The sequence below is a fragment of the Carassius gibelio genome, chromosome B7 (genome assembly GCF_023724105.1).
Source record: "Carassius gibelio isolate Cgi1373 ecotype wild population from Czech Republic chromosome B7, carGib1.2-hapl.c, whole genome shotgun sequence".
Taxonomy (NCBI): Eukaryota; Metazoa; Chordata; class Actinopteri; order Cypriniformes; family Cyprinidae; genus Carassius; species Carassius gibelio.
This window is the reverse complement of record NC_068402.1, coordinates 19,181,079-19,203,830: the sequence shown is the minus strand read 5'-3', so window position 1 is coordinate 19,203,830 and position 22,752 is coordinate 19,181,079. Positions and strand designations below refer to the sequence as shown.

The 22,752-nt window shown below is 37.6% G+C and overlaps 1 protein-coding gene across 3 annotated transcripts in view; it reads left to right on the top strand.

Annotated features, from left to right (window-relative positions):
- ambra1a (autophagy/beclin-1 regulator 1a) overlaps window positions 1-19,669 on the top strand; it is a 70,387-nt gene extending 50,718 nt beyond the window's left edge. For 2 of the 3 annotated variants that reach the window (XM_052560742.1, XM_052560743.1), the window contains exons 16-19: window positions 4,197-4,310; window positions 6,805-7,013; window positions 15,858-15,989; window positions 17,081-19,669. In XM_052560742.1, coding sequence (XP_052416702.1) covers window positions 4,197-4,310; window positions 6,805-7,013; window positions 15,858-15,989; window positions 17,081-17,640 — 1,015 coding nt within the window. In that variant the 3' untranslated portion in view covers window positions 17,641-19,669. The remainder of the gene's footprint in view (window positions 1-4,196; window positions 4,311-6,804; window positions 7,014-15,857; window positions 15,990-17,080) is intronic. The other variant, XM_052560744.1, reaches the window with a different exon arrangement.
- The last annotated feature ends 3,083 nt before the right edge of the window (window positions 19,670-22,752 follow it).

Sequence of the window (22,752 nt, the reverse complement as noted above, 5' to 3'; positions counted from 1 at the left end):
ACAAAAGTGCTGTTGTGAGTTTTTATTTTATTTTTTTTTTAAAGAAAGGTTTAAGAAACCCAGCTGGGCTCCTCAAAATAATTGCTTGCTAAACATAATGAGCCCTCTATTCATCTGGTTGTGGGTCAACATTCAATGAGAAATGATCTATAATGTTAACCATGGTAAAACAAGTTGCAATATAAAGTGCAGTGCATATAAAAGCGTCTCGAATGTTGAACTCAGTCTGTCTTTCCTCTGCTTCGCCCATCTGTTTTTGTTTTCTGGTGAGAACTGCTCTGTTTTATGTTTATGTAAATGAATGTCATACATCTCAAAAACCTTTTTGGTTTTGTCAGTTATTCAGCAGTTTTAAAAGAAGTTTTCCTGCAAGTGATTGGTGTTTGTTAGCGAAACAGACACTAATTAATTCACTTCAAGGATCATTTCCCTCCACTGTATTTGGTTTTATAATTTGCACCTTGCCTGTGGATGTTGCTTTTCTGCAAGTTTCTCATAATTATCATCAAGGTTACCGTGGATACAAAAAGCCCACGTTGCAGCAAAAACATTGTCTCTACATTGTAAACATGCGCTCACTTCATTAATGCAAACAGTTTGCTAATTAGAGAAAACCGAAAATGCATCATACACAAGCTCACAGCCTTATTTGTAGTTTATGTACTCGTGTGTGTGGTGTCCAGTTCCCAGTGAATATAATGTTAATAATGAAATTAAATATTGTTGAAATGAAAATAATGTTGTGTGCCCTGGACACAAAAAAAGCCAATGTTCTTGGCATCAGTCGTAACAGCAATTTATCTGTCTTAGTGTAATTTGCTCTTATCAAAACATGCAAGAGTCTGTCCTGATTATTGTTTATGAAAGTTATTTGTTCTAATCACAGTTGTTTGAGATCATAATTGTGAACTTTAAAATTCAGTCACATTTTGTCATTTAAATAATGGAAATTTAAGCAAAAAAAGAAATGCCGTCAAATGTGAACTCTCAACTCACATTTTCTAAAGTGTAGGGAGAAGCAGAGGAGGCAGATTTTGGCACCGTTATTTACATTAGATGTATGCAACTGGCCGACACTTTTATCCAAATCAATTTATATTGTATTCAAGTTATACATTCATCAATTCACGCATTCCCTGGGATTTGAAGCTTGGTGGAAATAGCTGTGTGATAATGATAACTGAACTGTGTGAGATACAGTACTGCAGTTTACAGGGATACACCATCCAAAAATTTGAATTACTCTCCCTTCTGCCGTCCAAGATGTCTACGATTTACTTTCTTCTGTCAAACACAATTAGAGATTTTAGGAAAAAGTGTATGGGTCCTTCAGTGAACATGATGGAAATCTATATGACCCCAGTTGATAAATCTAAATGTCTTCTGAAGAAAAATGATAGGTGGGTGTGAGAGAAATACTAATAAACATTTTAAACTGTAAACCACCTTTTCCTGTCAACTGTCAAACAGGGGTAATAAGTTCATGTTTGACGTAAAGGCCAGAATATTGTGATGCGACTGTATTATGAAACTCGCACAAGAAGAGATGCCGAAGCCCGTTTATGATCACTGGTACTAAAATATACAAATTGGTCCCAGTTTATATTAGGTGGCCTTAACTACTATGCACTTTCATAAAACTGGTGGCACCCTAGCATGAAGAAATGTTTTATTTATTGAGGAAGATGACAACGAGGATGATCAATGGCACAAAACATACATAGCAGCGCACGTGGGAGAGAGAGAGAGAGAGAGAGAGAGAGAGAGCGATTGCCTGAATGACTGAGTGCGTCCTCCATCAGGTTAAGTCATACAGTATTCATAAAAAAATAGCTTGCGATGTCCTAAGAGTAATGCTGTGGTAATACCCTAATATCCTTTCAATTTTTAAGGGTAGTGTACTCCCCCATGGCCTGCCTCAGCACTGATCAATTCATTGATTTCAATAAAATGAAGCATCAACTTCAGTTTTTCCCTTTGTTGTTTATTCCAGTGTTCACCCCTCATGACATTAGCTCCGCCCTTGCGCCGTAGCTCGTGACCAGAAGAGAAGATGAGTCGTTTTGAGGGAAGGGAGGTTAACGTTTTTGATTAAAGATTACTAGGGCACATGAATTAAAAAATGTGTATAATAATGAAGTGCACGGATAAATTATTTATAATAAACTCTACAGCAGTGCTTCCCAAACCTGTCCTGGAGGCCCCCTTGCACTGCACTTTTTTGTATGTCTCTCTTATCTAACAGACCTGATTCCATTCATTAGCTCATTAGAAGAGACTGCAAGAACTTTATTGGCCGTGTCTGATTAGGGAGACATACAAAATGTGCAGGATGGGGGTCCTTCAGGACAGGTTTGGGAAGCACTACACTACAGTATTCCATAAAAATAAAAATAATAATTTTCCATTTTTATTTCATGGTGACTTTAATAAATGCAAATCATATATTATAATCTGTTTTTTAGATTAGAGGTCAGATACAACAGAACTGTCAGGTTATTTATCTTGCACTTAATACACACTTATGACATTTGTAAATGATTTTATTTCAGTTTCCAATGACTCAAAAATAGAGGCCCCCGGGTCCATGACAAGACCAAGATCTTGAAAATATGGTAATTAATACTTTCATAAATTGATCAGAAGTGATGATAAAGACATTTATAACGTTTCATAAGATTTATATTTCTACTCGCTAAAGAAACCTGAAAAAAATCTGTTTCCTACATTAAAATAATAATAAATGTTTTTGAGCAGCAAATCAGAATAATAGAATGATTTCTGAAGGATCATGTGACTGGAGAAATTCAGCTTTGAAGTCATAAGAATAAATTACATTTTAAAATATATTGAAATAGAAAACAGTTATTTTAAATAGTAAAACAAACTTTTGACCTGTTTTGCTGCAATTTGGATCAAATAAATGCGGTCTTGGTGAGCAGAAGAGACTTCTTTAAAAAATAAAAAATCTTACTGTTTAAAAACGTTTGACTGCTAATGTAGGTTCAGAATATCACCTTCTGCTTCCTCTCTGTCCGTACCTATGAGGCTGTTGCTCTACAGCTTGTGATGAACATTGGCGGGAGATAGATCGATCCGACTCAAACTGGTAATTAGCCTCCAATAGTTTCAGATATCAGCCTACTCTCATGCTGGGGAAAACCCACTCATTATGATGTGTTGAAAAAAAGATCAATTTTAAAAGTGCACAAATATTGATTGCATTCAAGAATACCATGTGCAAGCCTTCATAGCTTGTCTCCTATCCATTAAAAAGCACCTCCAGCTTGAAGCAATGGTTTTTCTGTTATACTTTTTTTTTCATAAGTTGTTAATTACCTTATCTATATAATATGCAAGTATTTATCACCTTTTACAAATTTCTCCAAACTTTTGACCTGTGCTCTTCAAACAGTAGTCAGAGAGATGTTTTGCTTAACCCTTAGTTACAGTTCCTTAGAGAAAAGAGACAGAAACAAACAGACAGAGAGAATAGTAGAAGGGAAAAGAGGGCAAGAAGGAGAGCTGGACAGGCCCACTGGGAGGTAACTCTTGGTTGGAGACAGGTGCGCGGGATGGTTGGATGAAGTGGATGTCAGCCTCTGCAACTATGGGACTGTCAGTGCTATGATAATGAGCTGCAGAGATGCATTGTGGGAGTCCGTGGGGACTATAGCGAGTTTCTTTGAGCTAGGCAAATGAGCAGTCAACGCGCTACAGCTCTAACACAGTCGAGACAGAGAGAGGCTTCTCTTTCTGTCTGCTGTTGTTTAAGCTCAGCTCTTTGTTCTTATGCTGTGTTTGCTGAAGGATTTTCTCTGTATTTAAACCCGACAAAATAAAAACAAAGGTTTCCCAAAGTCACATCCCAAAGTGGGATGTTTTTTTTTTACCTAATGCATGGGATGTTTGTCTGATTTTTAATTATATATTTTAATCAGGAAAACACATTTTCCATTTTTTTAATTCCTTCTTTCTTCTATGTTTTTATTTATCTCTGTGTGATTCATTATTTCCAGTGAATGTCACCTTTGAATTAAAAACTTTTACCTTAGAATGTAGAATTTAAATGAAGGTCAACCTTTTTTCTTCTTGCACGGTTTATGTGTCGATGAGCCTTACTTGGATTACAGGCACTTATTACTTTCTCTGTCTTTGTCTGCCTATGTACGTGGCCATGGAAATATACCATCCAGTGATGTACACTCAGATAGCAACGGCACTTCTGAACACTCTGAGAGAATATACACCATCAACAATGGTGGAGGGACTGGTGCAACCAGTAGCAGCAGGGCTGGAGACAGAGCAGGGTGAGTATGGACATACTGAACATGTAGTTGTTTGTTGTTTTTAATACATTTAAAATCAACATTTTTAGTTTTTTTTTTTTTTTTTTCTAAATGATTTCACTTATTTACTAAATAATGTATGCGTGTATATTTATATATATATGTGTGTGTGTGTGTGTGTGTGTGTGTGTGTGTGTGTGTATATATATATATATATATAGAAAAGAAAATATTTTTTTTTTTTATCTTTGGCTTGGCATACTGAGTATATTTCTAAGCGCTAATGAAGACGCACTGTTTCGTTAATAACTTTTCATCTATTCTGTTGCGATGTGGTATATATTGTGCAACTGAGAATACACCTCCCATTGAATTATCAGCGACCAGCCCTCCAAAGTCCAGGCAACAGCAGTGTGTCACTTAGTGGATGGCCATGATAGCGGAGCACAGCTGTGAGGCACGGCTGCTGCTAATTAAGCCTCATCCCAGCAGCCATGAATCCAGCTTGTTTTGCTGACACTTTTTTGGTACAAAAAAAAAAAACAGTGAGGTGTGTTACTGCTGTTTCAATCTGGCTGGTCTTCGTTTCCTGACACACTGGTGCCACACTTGTCCACACTGGGCTTAATGAGACATCTCAGTCCACTCTACAATACAGCAACAGTGCTTCATCCAAGATTGTGATGGGGTATCCATCTCCCCTCAAATTCACCATCCTGACCATTATATTGGCCGCTCAGATCTTGGCTTATGGCTGGAGAAGGCCACAACAACATAAGACTGCTGGCATCACATGATTAGGCATAACTGAGACTAATGGTCATCCACTGCCTGTTACTGCCTGCCTGTCTGTTTTTCTATAGTCCTTTAAAATTAAACATTTTTCAAACTTTTACATTTTTCAAAACAAGTTTTGTTTGCTTTTGTTGATAAAAAATAATAGTTATATGAAGTTCTTTTAATTTCAGTTCATTTCATTTAAACTTCATTACAAATTGAAAGGACATGAATTAAATTTGTATTTAAAGGATACTTTCAATTTAGTGTTTTATTCCACATGACCCTGTCCCATAGTTTACTGCATGTGCTGTATTTAAATGGATAGTTCACCCAAAAATTTCAATTCAGTTCTGTCATATACTTGCCCTCATATTGTTCTTAAGCTGAATGACTTTCAAAAATATATTTAAATTAAAAATGTATTTTTTTTTATCTGTACAAAGTCAGTGGGGTTCAGTTATTTTCAGGGTTTCCAGGTTTCTACAACAAAACCCGCCCGATTGCTACTCAAAACTAGCCCAATCGTGTTTTGAGGGGGTCACCTGACAAAAACCGCATTTTAGGGGTTAAATCATGTTACTGTGGTCATTTAAACCCCCAGACATGAAAACAACCCACGGAAACAGTAGCTGCATTTGCATTGACAGTAGTAATCTGATCGTAATAGGACTAGTTGCACATTGGGAATAAAAAAAGTCACATGTAACCACGTCAGTCAAATTGAATTGGCCAGATTGGATTCAAATTTCGATCGGATTGTAAGGGGTGGTTTATTCCTTTTACAACCCGATTGAGAGAACATATAAACACTTGATCGGATTAAAAACCGAAACTGGAAAATACTGCGCATGTGCAGTGACGTAAAAATAACGTAATGACGTATGATGCGCGGAATGAGCTGTTCTTCCTGGTGAATAAAGCATCATTAATGAGTGTCCTGTCATTCCTTAGTTCTGCTTTCACGAAGCGTCTGTGAAGTGGAGCAGCGATGTTTGTTTAAGACTCTCATCAACAGACGGTGCGGGAAGCACAACAGTTCATGTGCTGGTCGTCGCCTGATTAGGACCCAAAGTAGATAAATATTAATTGTGTTTTTTAAACAGTATGAAACAACAGTAGGAAACTGTATATTCATGCAGTGTGTGCATGTCAAAAGATTAAATCCGATCAGAAGCTTGTGACATAAAGGCACATATTAACCCAGTCACTTTATTTAGTGTTCATGTAAACACTACATTCATATTCGGCAATCAGAATTAATTCATTCAGATGGAAGCAAAAAGTGTCCATGTAAACGTAGCTACCTAATTCCACGGGAAAACCGTGGTCTTGGCAACACTGGTTGTTTCAGACACCCCTGACTTTCATTGAATTAACAAAAACAGGTGTATGTTCCACCAATTAAAAAATACAGTTTTGGAAAGACAAGAGTAAATGATGACAGAATTAAACATTTTGGGGTGAAATACTTCTGTTAATTATTCTAAAGTGGTTATAGATAAAATACATGGTATTGCAGTACATCCTCACTTAACAAACTTCCGTGAAGAAAACAACCTTTTGTCAGAAAAGATTTAGCTTTACCAAGCAAGCAGTTATATAGACACACATCCCGTTCCATCTAAAGTTCCTCCAGCCCTGCGGAGAATTTAATTCTGTGTCATATCAGATCAGACCAGAGTCGCCTGAAGACTGCGTGAAGATTTGGTGTAGTCATCACGTGTCTTGTTTATAGGAACAGCAGGACTGATTGGAGGTCCCAGAGAGAGATGGGTCTGATGAATGCAGTCGGTCTGCAGCCACGACATCCTGCCCCTACTGTTACATCACAGGGGACGCAGACACAGACTCTGCGCTCACAGAATGCAGAGACACAAACAGAACGTGAGCTTCCAGATGAACCTCAGCTGCCCAGCACTTCTCAGGGGTCACAGGTTACTGATGGTAAGACGCTCTCTGTCAGTCAGAATATCATTACTGAGCTCAGGTGAGGGTTGTCCTTGAGATGAAAAGACTCTCTTTGCTTATTAAACATATTGGCAGCTTCTGCTGAAATTTGCTCTATTAACAAAACCTTATTTTTATCCTTTAGACCGGCTCACTAATCTGAATAAATTTAGTCTGAATGCATGTTTCGGGTTCATTATTTATACTGTATGCCTTAAACTTTAAAGTCTGATGACAATATCTGTTTACATGTGCCATTTAGTGTTACCATAGCAACAAGAAGCTCTCAGTCAGAGATCTATGAAGCTTCATACTTTTCATCCCACTTTTCAAAATGTTAAAAAGACAAAGTCTCTAACACAGTGTTGTATTTGTTAACTAAAACTAAAGCTGCTTTTATTACGTGTACGTACAAAATTAATTAAAATCAAAATATTACTTATATAAGCTACATAATACATTTTTTATAAAGAAATATAATATATAGAATATAAAAGAAATATTAAAAAAGCTAAAAAAAAAACGATATACAAAAGCACAAAATTACTAAAACAATGAAAATGTTCAAATGTAAACAGACAAAATATATTTTCTAAATACTATACCTTAAAAATAAAAAATAAAACAAGAGCTGCAGCATGTTTATTTTTGTGGTGTAAATATCAATCCACATTTTTGAATCCGACTATACAAATTTCCCGGTTTAATCCGTTATCTGATTATTCAGGCTTATTCTTTTGGATCATGCAAAGTCAGATTATTTGTTTTCGTTTGAGGTGTTTGCCTAATGATTTTTTATTGAGGTATCACATACACTTATGGAGTATAAGGCTTCATGTTAACACAGCTCCCATTTGGTTTTGTTATTCTGTGGCCTTTAGTCAGAAATCTGAGAGGTGACAAGAAAAGATCGGGTGCCGCATTTTGTCTTTTTATGCCAATGGTAATTACAGGGCACATGAGAGGCCACTCACCAGCCCAATCTCTTTAGTTAATGTGTGTGTAGTATTGCTCTCGTGTTTAATGGCGGTAAGCTTCAGAGAGAGCATTCATGGCAGAAAATACTACATTGCATCTCTCTTTCCTGGTACCAGCCAGATTCTCTCCTCAGCCCAGCCTCCGTTACCCATCAGCCCACTTTAGCTCTCTGCTCTTATTACTCTTACTCTTCATGTGTCGCTTTTAGCAGCGCACCAAACCGATGAATAAGCATGTCTCGAAGAAGCTCAACTATTTTGAGGTTCCAGATATAAATTGCATAGCGACAGATTTAACCCGGCTGACATTTGTATTTTTAGACCGTTGGGCTGTTAAAATGTGCAGTTTTATTTATAAACATGGTTAACAGTCAGAGAGCGCTGCTGAAATGATATGTCTGATATAATGCCTGGTGGGAGCTCAGCTTCAGAAGAGTCAGATCATAGTGTGTGCAATATTTAGCAGCACATAATTAATAATTAACTTCTTTCCGTAGCTATAGATTGTAAATGTAAATCTGACAATCTGTCTGACGTTTCCAGTCAAGTTGTATTTATTTATCCTTTGCACAGCTTACATAAGTTTTACTTGGACGGAAATGCATAAGATGAGCCGCAGTGTGCAGAGATTTGCACAGTACAGTAATAATATTATAGTAACTGTTATATATAATATTGCAAAAAAGTTACATTGTGTGAGAGTAACAGTGCTTGAATACTGTAGAAAAAATGGATGGTGTTAGTAACTGTCTACTAGATGACACTATCAAAAACAGACTGTGTGAGGGATGTGTATGTGTATTACTCTCTCAGTTAGTCCAGGTCAATTCAGTTTAATGCCATACGCGATACTGTAATTCCTGGTTGTGCAGAACAGGTATAAACACTTGTAAAGCTCTGTCAGGAAAAGAAATTGTATGAGTGCAGATAAGTTTTTTTGAGGCTTATGTTTCAGCTCAGGTAATCATAAAGTTGACATTTCGCTTTAACTTACATAGAATTACAAGTTAGCAGTTTTAAAGTTTATAAGCTGTAGCTTGGAAAGTTGTAGTAGTGGGAATAGTTTCGGAGTGACTGTGTTAATTCAGTTGGATAAAAGGATTAAAAGCGGGAGGAAAGAGGAGGGATAGGGATGAGCTATCAGTACACCAAGCACATGAGGCCCTAGCCAGTACTGCCTGAAGCGTCTTCTAAATTGATTGGCTCTAGCTTTAGAAAGAGTCAAACGAATGTACTTCTATGGAAAATTGAGCATTAAAAAAGAAACAGAAGAACGAGCACCTCTTTCTTGTTTGATTTCAAAGCTGAACCCTGTTAAGTGTAGTGATATTTAGGCAGTAGAGTTTTTAAAACAGGGGATGAATAGAAATATAATGGTGTAACAGGACGGAGACTGTGAAGTCCCAGAGCACACACACAGCCTGAAGCTGTGTGAAGTTTGGTGGTTTTAACAAATCTTGGAAAGCTTTGACCTGTGAAGGAATGAATCTCGAAGACTTTTTCAAAAAGCTCTCCTTTCAGACGTTCGAAGAGTGTACTGTATGTCCTTTGTTTAGACTTGTGCATCTACACTTTTGACTAAAATAGAAGAAAATACAGCTTTTTAAAATTCTTCTTAAAAGTATCTTTCAAAGATTTGATGTCAGTAACCTGGCAAGCTTTGGTCATTATTTCATCCTCAGAAGCAGTTCTGTGTCAGCTTGTTTCTGGTTTCTTTGCGAACTGATTAAAATGAACCTGTGGTCTCTTTTCTCCTAGATGTTATTTTAGACAAGGTTAGAGTTTCCAAGATTCCTGATGGACTATTAGTGAATGGATGAGGGTCCGATGGTCTGGTAATACTGTGTTTAGAATATATACATTTTTATTTTCGCTTAAATTGATTTGTACTGTATGTAACCTGTCCATTATACATGTAGAAGTTGATTTCATGGCTGTGTGTGTTTTGTTTTGTGGCGTATGATTGAGGTCAGATGCTCTGCGTCTTCGCCTGCGGCACCTGTGTGTTTATGTCTCTGAGGTACTACAGGTGCCAAGAACTTGATGACTCAAAGTTTTAGGGTAGGGAAGTTGACTCCTGAGTGTCTCACCTCGAGGAAAGTCATCTTCCCACACAAACAGTGCACACTCCCTGCAGTGAGGTCTGTGGGCGAGGGTTAAGTTCAGTAGCGTTTTAAACTGCTGACAGTGAGTAAGGCTAGGGTTAGCATTAGCATCCTCTCTGTGCATTTTATGTAATGAATATGAGGAAAGTGCATGTTATATTTACACGAGTTTATACTAAGAAACACAAAAGAGATGCTCAGAGTCAGACGTTGTCTCTCTCAATCCCTCCCCCACTCTCTTCTCTAGCTCTGTCTGTTGTGAGCGCTCTATTCATCGGTACATGTTTTCCTCAGGTTGTTTATCTTATCAGGTCTTTGTTACGAAATATGCTTTCTGGAATGAACAACCTCACTTTAGATTTAGACAGAGAAAGCCCCAAAACTCCAGAAGTCCATTAAAATATGTTTCGTTCATGTTCTGGGGATGTTTCTTTGCATTCTAGAGATGTGATCTCAGTCCTCCTCGTCTCCCTTCATTTGCTTGAGTAGATTCATGATAGCTCATGCTCCATCTGAACCACCTGAGCTGAGTTTTCTCACCTGTCCTTTTGCTCTGAGAGGCTAAAGCTGTTGATCTCTTTGGTGACATAAGGACATGGATCTTAAAAAGGCATAGCGGCAATCGGTGTGGAAATAAGTGATATGGGAGGTAATTACTGATGACATGGAAATGTTTTCCTGCCCTACCACTCAAAAAGTTTTGGGGTCAGTAAGATTTTTTCTAAATGTTTTTGAAAGTAGACTCACTCAGGCTAAATTTATTTGGTCAAAAATACAGTAAAAACATTAATAGTGTGAAATAATATTATATTTTAAAATAATTGGGGTATTTCAATATATTTTTGAATAAAATTTAATTTATTCCTTTGTTGGCAAAGCTGAATTTCCTGCATCCAGTATTCTTCATTCTTGAGCCTTCCTATACTTCTAATGTTGATTTGCTCAAGGAAACATCTAAAAGAATCCTCTTATTACAGTGTTAAAGCACCGCTGCTTAATATTTTTGTGACAGTTTTGTAATGAAATAGAAATGACATTGAAATGTGTTGTAGCATTATAAATGTCACTTTTGATCAATTTCTAATGTATCTTTGCTGATTTAAAGTACTAATTTCTTACTGACCCCAAACTGTAATGTATATACTGTATGGATCTATTATGGGCCTACACAGAGCCTTATTCATCACAATCAATTACATTTTCTGTCATTTTTATTCGTGCTTACCAGTGTTATTATCTTAATCTTGTATGTTTAATATATCTGGCAATCATACTATTTTACTTACATCATACTAATGTCTAATTCAAATTTTTCATAAAAGGTGGACTCAGTAATGTTTCTAATAAAATTTTTACCCAAGCCTATGAATAGCTCTTTGAATAATACTAAAGTAAAATGTAAAATGTACAAACATGGTTTCTGCTAGAGCAATAATACAAACTGCAGAGATTAGTTGTGCTCACACCATAAGAGGACCTTAAGGTCCAGTTTATTCATGTGCATATTATAATAAACAGGAAAAAACTATTTATTAAAATGACAGAGGACTAACAAACTTTCAATATAAGTGTTTATAAGTGATGTGACATTCAGCCAAGTATGATGACCCATACTCAGAATTTGTGCTCTGCATTTAACCTATCCAAAGTGCACACACACACGGTGAACACACACAAACCGTGAACACACACACACTGTGAACACACACCCGGAGCAGTGGGCATCATTTATGCTGCGGCACCCGGGAGCAGTTTGGGGTTCAGTGCCTTGCTCAAGGGCACCTAAGTCATGGTATTGCCACATTTGCCAGCTTGTGACTCGAACCCACAACCCTAGGGTTAGGAGTCAATCTTTATAACCACTAGGCCATGACTTCCCAATAAGCATGGCAATAGTAATGCTTATAGCGATGTAAGTATAAAGTACAAGACCACGTTGACATATTAAGAATGGTGAAAGAGTGCACTTAGAAAATGCTGTTGTCTTATGCATTAAAGCACATGTGTTGTCCAAAAAATGTGAATGACCAAAGCATTTGAGTATGCAAGTTTTTTCAGATTTCTGGTGCACTATGGGGGCCTATTTGGGTTTAGTTCCTTCTGAATATTGTAATGGGAGGGTCTAGTCTTATACCACACACACACACACACACACACCTGTAAGTGTGAAAAGTGTTTTGACTGGAACTGACATCGGTGATCACAGACATTTGTGTAGTGTGAAAAGCACAGTAATCTGACGACATTGTGTAGTGTATGGACATCATTAGAAATATCCTACTGAATAAGAGTGTTCACAAGTTTTTATGTCAAGTCATTGTGATTTTTTTGGGTCAGTTGGGGGTGTTGGGATTTGGCATTAAAAAATTTCTCACCACCAAATGCCTCATCATACTTGAGTGGTCAAAGATTAGACAGACAGAAGGTGGCCAGTCTCATTATCTGAATTCATGATGCTTAGACACCTTAAAGGAATCAAGCGTCAGCTGTCACAGGCAGAATACCAGCCAAAGGTCAGGAGTTTTCATAATCTCTCCTTCTCCCTCTTTTCTTTGTGTCCTTTCACCTTTTTAATATGCATGCATATCTATATATGTATGTGTGTAGAAAACAGCTGATTCCCATGTGTTTCAATAGCTAGTGTTGTTGATATCCAGTGACTCATGAACCTTTAAGGGGATTTACTGTACAGTCTGTCAAAACATTCATGTGAAGCACTGTGGTCTCTGAAGAGTAAATCCTCACTCATCCATTCTGACATTGATGGGCCATTTGTCTGATACGGAAAGCTTGTTTGTGAGAGGATTGTGCGGTAAAAGTGGTGTTTGTGTTGCAAACTTGGTCAACAGGAAAGCTGTATGTGAGCACGCTCCTATTACTTCTTCAAGAACACAGATGATTCTTTCTTCTTACTCATTCAACCCACACCAGCACGCTCACTATTTTGGAGGCACGACAGATGTTAGAAATTAGATAAATAATTAATATATAGCTCAAAGTCTTAGCTGCACAGCAAAATGTATTCCTTACAGAAGCCTGTGGGTGCAGTCATTGCAGAGAGATTACTTTTTCATTGTTCAGTCAGCAAAAACCCCATGAGGAGATGCTCCACAATGAGACATTTAATTGTTTCACACGTGGACTGATGTTGGCATGGTCATTAGCTGTATATGAACAAAAAATACAGATGTGATAATAGTGCTGCACACAGGGTGCCACTAGCTCAGTCACAGAGCAGCATTCAGCGCTGGGACAGATCTATGAGTCCCCTGAATGACATCAGTCTAAATCAATGGACCGAATCTCTATGTTCTTTGGTTTTTAGGAAATATTTGTTATTTTTCTCCCCCAAGTGACTGTCCATAAACTGTGTGTGAGAAGAATATGTTTTGTATTTGTTTTTTGTTTTTTTTGCTTTTAAAGAAAAAAAATCCAGCAAAAAAAAACAAACACCATTAAGTCATTCAGCATCAGCCATAAAACTAAAAAATAAATTTTAAAAATCACTATATTTACAAGAAACATTGGAGCATATATTTAGACACTTTTTCTCTTAGTGTATTTCAGTTGCATACATAGTTTTTATCTATAACTAGAGTAATGTTATATATTTTAGGTATAAACCTAAAACTAAGCATGCAACTATGGCTATCGTTAGAATACAGTATACTGTATATAGGTTTACTAGTTTGGGAAAGAAGTCTCTTATGCTCACCAAAGCTGTATTTTCAAAAATACACTGAATATTACTGTAATTCAAAAGAACTTTCCTTTTTAATCGTTTTAAAATTTTATTTCAGCGTTTTTAGTGTTCAGAACCATTTATTATTACCAATATTGAACAACAGTCGTGCTGCTTTGTTTTTGAGAAAACAGGATTCATTGATCATAGGAAGTTTAAAAAGAACAGCATTTATTTGATATAGAAATCATTTTAACATTATAAATGTTTACTGTAACATTTAATAAAATTAACGCATCATTGCTGAATAAAAGTATTATTTCTTATTTTTCTTTAAAAAAAAATTCTGACCCCAATTTTTTTAACAGTAGTGTAGATTGAAACAGCAAAATTAAATGTTAACTTATTTATTTGTATATTTTCTACACTATTGTTCTCCCTTGCAGCCTTCTAGCTTGAAAGCTCTGTATTAGCAGATGGAAATCATTTTCAGATCAGATATACTTTTATAAAGGAAATGTTGTGTCTTCCTTTGTTTTGCACTTCACTTTGTTTTGCTGGCAAACAAGGACCAACGGCATTGGTGGCCTCCCTCTGTGCTCGGTCACTAGTGATCCAGGAGAACTGGGCTGTGTTAGGTCCAGATGGCAGAGGTGATGTGCAGGTTCTGTAATCTTGGAGAGCTGTTGTCCAGGGAGGGATGAACTCACATGAGGCAACGTGAGCATAGTGTGTGCAATTGGAGGCATTTTACAGGAAGCACAATGAGCATTCATATTGGAAATTAGAGACCTTAACCATGAGTGTATTTTGGTAAAAAAGAGCCAATTCAGTCAGATTAAAAACACAACAAAACAGGAAGTCCAGCCTGCCAGCTGAGATGAGCTTAAATAGCAAAAGGTATTTGTTACAGCAAATCCATAACTGCTTTGATTTACTGAATTATGAATGATAAAGTTATTTTCTTTTTCTCACATCTTGTCAGTTCAGGGATCTATGGTTTACACATGTGGCATGGCTGCTCTTTCACTTACTTTAATTCCTATAGTTGGAGTAACTTTTGCTCCAGGTAACAGAAATTACTGTGAAAATACCCCCCTTGCTGAGATAAAGATAATTTCTCTCCATTATTCATGACTGATGGTGTTTTGTTCTGTGCCTCTAGTTGTCAAATACCTATTTTTCGACTTGTTCATCTGATAACTGCATTTGGATTTTCAGTTAGATGGGAAAATGTAAATGTAAAAACATAAGCAAGCAATACAGAAAGAAGTAATAATAAAAGGACTGTTAAGTATTGTACTTGTGCCTCATTTTGTGGCATTGTGAGAATGAAGCCCAGTACAAACACACAAATATAATGCAACTTTTACAAGCACTCAGAGTTTGAAGAAAGAGATCCAATATTAGTTCAGTCATAACAATACCATTCTTCACAAAAATATGAATACAAACAATTATGTGTTATTTACTCACATGCTCAGACAATGTTTCTTTTTACTTAATCTTTTTGCCACTAAGTTGTACTAGTTTTATAATCTTTTTACTTGTTTTCTTCATCCCAGTGGCATGTGTTGAAAATCAACTGGGGGTGCTTTAACGACAAATGTTACCCTAGACCACAAAACCGTCTGAAGTGTAATTTTTTTTAAATTGAGATTTATATATCATATGAAAGCTGAATAAATAAGCTTTCCATTGATGTATGGTTTATTAGGATACAACTATTTGAAAATCTGGAATCTTAGGGTACAAATAAAATCTAAATATTGAGAAAATCGCCTTTAAATTTGTCCAAATTAAGTTCTTAGCAATGCATATTATGAATCAAAATTAAGTTTTGATGTATTTACACTAGGAAATTTACAAAATATCTTCATGGGACATGATCTTTACTATCCTATGATTTTTGGCATATTGTATGTTATATATATAGATATATATACATTATATAATATCATTTTGACCCATACAATGTTTTTTTTTTTTTGGCTATTGCTGAAAATATACCCCAGCGACTGGTTTTGTGGTCCAGGGTCACAAATGGTAAAATGCTGAAATGATCATTCTTTATCAGCCGCAGACAGCTTGGATTTAGAGATTCTCCCAGAGGATTCTGGGTCTGAGGTGGTGCCAGAGACGCCCCCCCACAGTCGACCTCAGGAAGACGAAGAGTCAGATCTCACTGAACCCAGCACAGACAGCACAGGTAACCAAAACTTGTGTCACACTGAGAAACAAAGGAACTATCTGATACTGATTTTGGTCGTGGAACGGTTGTCAACCAGTCAGGAGTCAGGATTAGGTTTAAGGCCACAGTTCTTGTCAGCATACAGTGTCATTGCCTTCTGACTGTAGGGTTGGTTTATGGTTTGGTTAGATTTTGGGTTAGGGCTACTATTAGTAGAAAACTAGTGTCATTAGTGTCTTTACACAGCGAGTTGCAGTGTAATTGTGCAGCATGAGTGCAATCAGAGTTGACAAATGAATGCTTTGCAATCAGCTGTCTCCTCAAAAGAGACCGTTTGCAAACAGCAGAAAGCCACCTTCATGCGACATTGTTCACTCTGCTGCGCATAATAGCTCTAAATAAAGTAATATACACATATATCTTGCTTTTTGTCATGTGCTGTGCACATTTGTGATGACGATAGATGTATGCAAATCCATCAGGGTTGGATAGAGTCAAGAGAGACCAATCACACTCCAGTTCAGACTGCAGCAAAGGTGTCTAGTGTGAAAGCTCCTTTAGATTATATATAGCACATCCACTCACAATTCAGAAAACTAATGAAGAATTTTAACTATCAGTGTGTGAATTAAAAAGTGAAGAAACAAACCGAAGCTTGAAAGGGTTGTTGATGCTGATGCAAACATCTGAAACATATTCACACTAACTGTACTTGATTCAAAGTGCCTCAACAATAGATGAGGATCAAAGAATGGAGTTTGCAGAAACAGTTGATGAATAATTTAGAGTCAATTGTGGCACTTTTAATTGCACCGCACCTTCCTGTTAAATTAGGTCCATACAACATGTGTCTGGGCTGTAAACCTGCACTGTAAACAGCTGTTTGAAAACCATCTGATGTTTCAATCTCCACTGACACTGCCAAGACATAAATCTCCCACTAACACCTCCAACTCGTCATGTTTTGTAAGCTCTCAATTTCACTTTTTCTCCTAAAGGCCATATTTACTAGCCTTATTCCTTTGTTTCTCCCAACTCAAGTTTATTGATCCCTGTTCACTGTGCACTCTGGTATTTCTCAACTCAAGTTTTCCTTCTCTCTCTCTTAGGTCAGGCTGAGTATGCGTCTCATATCCGAAGGCTAATGGCTGAGGGAGGGATGACAGCGGTGGTCCAGCGTGAACAGAGCACCACAATGGCTTCCATGGGCAGCTTTGGCAACAACATCATCGTTAGCCACCGAATCCACCGTGGCTCCCAGACAGGAGCGGATGCACAAAGACAAACTGGTTTGAGCCCCGCCCCCGGGCCCTCCTCTACTGCTCCTGAGAGTTCGTACTCCCGCATCCTCTCCAGCACGCTGGGGCTTCATCCCGACACCGCTCAGGGCACCTCTACAGACATGGACCTAACGTCCCTCATAGAACAGGAAAGACTTCACACGTCCCTCCTTTCACAGGAGTTTTCACCTGTTTTCTCATCTGCTCTAGAAGCAAATGGACCTTCCCCTTCTGTGGAAACAGACAGTGTCTTGGAGGAAGAGGAGCTCCAAGACTATGCATCCCTCCCTGCGTCTTTACTCTCATCCTCACCCTCTCTTTCTCCAGTCAATAACAGTAACTACAGCAACAGCGATAGTAGTTATCACGGAGACGAATATGGGCGATAAAAGCGGTGGGGTTTGGAGAGGAAACCAACAATTTGAACCACACAACAGAAACTTCCGCAAATATTTGCACTCGACCCATGTGTTCCTCTCTCTTATCGCCATCAGCTTTCATATTTCACATCTGCTCTGACACGGTCTAGTGAATAATGAAAGGACAAAAGTTCTAGTTTCCTGCTCAGCTTAAACTCTGCAATGAATTCAGACCTTTTCATGTTGTACGTTGATCAGCCTTGCTGAAGTTGTCCATCAAGATCAGTGTTCAAAGTAGAGCCACATGCAGAGTAAGGTCTGTGAATAGAGTGTCTTTAGTCTGGTGAGGGACATTTGTTCAACTAAATCCTTTGTTTCTTTACATCATCAAAATTCAAATAAAACATTTTGGATTCCAGTTGAGAGCTGCTGCTTTGAGCAGAAAGGTCAAATTTCCTTGGACAGTCCAGTAGTCCAAAAAGTTTCTAAACCTTGTCACATTCTGCACAACTTAATTATATTACTGTGGGTTAGTCATTGGAGTCATTGCTGTTTTAGATGAAGACTGGTGCATTTTAGTTAAGGTTTTTATGAAGTTCAATAGACCACACTCTGTTTTATAAGCCTTTGGAAAGAAAAAGAGAAAGAAGACGGAGGTGTACACAAGTTTTATATTTTGTGTTGTATTGTTTAATTCTGTGGCATTAAGGGATGATAAAAAAAAATATATATATTCTGTCATTATTTACTCACCTTCATGTTGTTCCGAACTTGTATGACTTTCTTCTGTGAAACACAAAATAAGAAATTTTGAGAAGTGGTCATATATTTGATTACCAAATTTCTAATATTTTCCTTAATGTTTCGCAGAAGAAAGTAAGTCCTAAAGATTTGGAATGACGTGCAAGTCAGTAAGTGATGACAGAATTTCCCTTTGTCTGAACGATCCCTCTAAAGTTGTGATGTTTGTCTGCATCCTCATCATCGACTGTCTTCCGTGTGGCCAAGTCAGTCTCCTTTGCACTGCTTTTTACCACAGAAACACCTCAATTATCACGCTTTCCCCCGAACAAAAACAGAAAGACGGCTTCTTAAAAAGGGTCTCCCCTTCCCTGTTTACAGTAAAGTGCTTCTCAACACGACGTGATGGACGTCACACTCAGAGCCTCGGCAGGGAAGCGGTGGAGTCTGACAGGAGTGTGTATGTGGAAGAAACACTATCCCAGTTCTGTCAGCTACTGGAGATTTTCAAAGCCTATTGAAAGTTAGGCAGACACCTGACAACAATTGTGTTGCATCCTTCCTTTTTATTTCTTATGCAGCACTCTGTTTCCTATCTGCTCTCTCAGAAAACATTTCTGAGGTGTGTGTGTTCAGAGAACCTGTCCGTTGAACCTCAAAGCCGGCCACTGGCTCTGTTGTTATGCCTTTTGAATTTCTGAATTTACAGCACATTTTGACTTCAGCTTGTAAAGTCACAATGTCTAATCTGCTTAAGTGTACCTTATGTTGAGACGTGACCTAAGGGAGTGTCTTCATGATGGGTGTTTAAGTGTAAAAACACTGGCCAGTGGTCTGGTACACACAGGGCTACAGTACTGCATAGGGAACGCAGATGTTTGGATGATCTGTATGTGAATTTTTTATTTTTATTCACAGCTTTAATGCATTATGTTCTGCATTAATATGGAGAGGCTCTCGGCTTCTTTTAGCAAACCACTTTATCCTGAAAATGAATGTGTGGCGGTATGTCCTGAATCAAGTCAGAGCTTTGGTAAACAGTGGAACCTCTGCTTTAGCTCAGCTCACTGGCCCCCTACAGTAAAAACATCATTTAGTTCTCTTTCTGCTCCTGAAAAAGCTCTTCTGATGGATTATGTACTTAACATTAAGAAGTGACTATTTTTTGTCCTTTCCTTGTTTTTCTGTTTGTTTTTAGGAAGCCATGTTATTATTATTTTTTCTTTTAAAGGAAAAAAGGCGACGATAAATTGATCTGCATTCTGGGAAACAGTCCTTTATGTGATTTAAATGTAATAAAATTATAACAGAAATGCCATATTATTGTTTTTGTGTGTAGACTGTGAGGAGGATTGAAATGCTCATCATTTTTATTATGGTCTTTTTTTGATGCAGATGACCAGAATGAGCGATGTCTCACATCCTATTACATTTTTGCCTGATTCTGCTGCACCAATTGATTCTTTAAACTGAAGTCTCATGCAAATCTTGTGAGAGGTCCAGATGTTATTAGATCCACCGTACTTACTTTATTAAATACAATAAGCCTGTTCAGTCAGACACTTAGCTACATGTTAGCCTTGTTGCTCCTGAGCTGACTTCAGATCAGCGCTGAATACTTTAGGATCATGCCTCTCACGTAAGTAGATTATATTCAGAAGATTCCAGAACTGTGAGACATAGATGAGATGGTGGTCACTGTGCTATGACGGAGAGGTGAACGTAGACTAAAAATGATCTGTCAGTATTCAAACCTGCAGAGCTTCTTCAAGCATGTGCTATTGGATTCTGAAGGTACAATAATGTAATAGAAAGTTGTTAATTGTTAATCTTCTCAGTGGAAATGGTTCAGAGAGAGATGTGCTGAATAGGAATGAGATGTGTGAGAGCTGTAGAAAAAGCTACATCTATCAGGACAGTCCTCACACTCATTAAATGGGATAAAAAAAATAAAAGTCTGTTCTGTGGACCAGTCCTGTAGTTATGAGCTCTCTCTGGTGCACACAGAGAGGCAACATTAGATGACAGAACTGTTTCAAATATCCGTTTCATGGCATAAACACACACTTATGTATTATTGAAGGACACACGCCCAGAAACACTTCCTCGTGTGCATAAATGAAAGAAAACTAGCTAATATGAGGCTGTAGAAGCAACTTGCAATAAGATATGTGAGAACTTTCTGTGCTTTAGGCTCCATTCAACTAAATCTGTGGTGGCTAATTGCTGGTGTAGATTTAAGACAGCAGAGGGCTCATTAAAAGAGAAGGACTCCTGAGAGGATGGAGCCAGAAAGGGCTGTTGCCTTCCAGCATTCTGCTGCACTCATACAGTACATGCCAAGAGGTCAAGGTTGGGCAGTTAGCCCCTGCTGGTAGATGCTGTAACTACACCATGCTGCTGGCAAAACACCTATTTCTCAGCTGATGATAACTTTTCACAAGCAGCACTGTATTCAGACTAAATGTATATTTTAAATTATTTTATTTGCTTTATTTAAAAGCAAGATGTGAATTCTAGATATACTGATAGATAGATGCATGGTTTCCACAAATATGTTATGCAGAACTAGTGTTTTCGATGCGGATAACAAGAAATATTTATTGCACACTAAATCGGTATATTAGAATGAATTCTGAAGGATCGTGTGGCACTGAAGACTGGAGTAATAATAGCTAAGACTTCAGCTTTGCCATGACAGGAATAAATTACATTTTAAAATAGAAAAGTTATTTTAAGTGGTAATACATTTTACATTACTACTTGATAAAAAAAAAAAAAAATGCTTGGTGAGCATAAGAGACTAATAGATAAGATATATATATATATATATATATATATATATATATATATATATATATATATATATATATATATATATAAAGAAACCAAAGTAATATCCTCCGTAAGCCCTTTTTTTCTTCTTTATAGCCAAGCAAGATCCATTGAAGCAATTGCTATTGAAATAGCTCTCTTAAGGTATTCTAGAACTCCTTGATAGAAAGGCTTTGGCTGGCTAATCAGTGTCATCCTGACAGATACGGAGAGTTTTAATGCAGCACAGAGAAATCCATTCCTGCTATGTGAAATGTTGCCGATTGCTGTTCCCCCAGACTGAGCTATGACAGAGCGTCCCTGAAGGGCTGGGAGCCACAGCAGCGTTCACTCTTTATATTGAGAAAGCGATTACACACTTGTCCCTAAAGGCTCTGAGAAATTCCACCTGTCTAGCAAGAAATTTCCTCGCCATTGGCCTAGAGTGTCTTATTTTCAACTTTGCTGACTCTGTTTTTCTTGCGAGTCATTCGTCTCAAATATCAGTATCGATGCTGTGAATGAGTGCAGATTGCTGGGATTGCAGCGAGGAAATCATAACTCACTCGCATGTTAAAATGTGATGTTGACAGCAGCAGCCACAGACCATGAGTGATCCGAGTCCTCCCTATAAAGCTGATCTCAGTCATTTTGTGTAGAAACAAAGCACTGATACTGACATGATTACAGGCCCTGCTGAGCATTATCATCACCTACACTAACTCCGCTCTCGCTCTCCAGAACTGCTGTTGTATAAAGTGCCCCGCACATAGAGGCTCTGAGAGAGCTGCATCGCTGTGTAAGTGGGCACTGTGTGTGTGTGGTGGCATTTTTCTGAGCGCTCAAGTGCACACATGCACAGCTAGGCTTTGTGAGAGAGTTGATTTAATGATGGGTGTATTCTGAGAGGGAAAGGCTGTTATGCAAAGCCCCCTTTAATTGTATAATGTGGCAGATAAACAGAGTGGGATGAGGTTAATGGGGATGACTACAGCAAAACATGCTGCTAATGATCCGGCCCATTTATTATTGCTAAAAAACCATCGGCACAGCATGTAGCCATTATGTATGCAATTACATAGCTATACATGTTACTCGAAACAGATATGGCATGTTTTACATTTATTTGTTTGCTTCTCTGAAATGTTGTGTGTGTGTTTTCACAGACTGATCATTTTCCTGTGCTTCTCTGCTGCTGTCAGTTATAATTTGCAGTACATCCCCATCTAATAAAGCTACTGAGACTGAACAGGAAATAACCATACAGCATTTGCTCATACATTATGGTCGATTTAGAAATATTGGTATTGGCCTCATTAGTTAATAGGACACATGACCCTGAAATTGGATGTAATCTGAACTCATAATCATAATAGGCTTCGCTGATTATCTGCCCTATCATACACGATGGTTGGTTATCTTTTTTTGATCAACTTTTAATATTCATGAGCATTTTGTTGTATTTTTATTACTTTTTAGGGCAAAGTAAACTTTTTCAAATCAATTACATAACAAGTAAGTAGTAAGGTAGTAAACAAAACCTCACCTTAATAAAAATATTATACTGTAAAAGCTATAAAATATAAC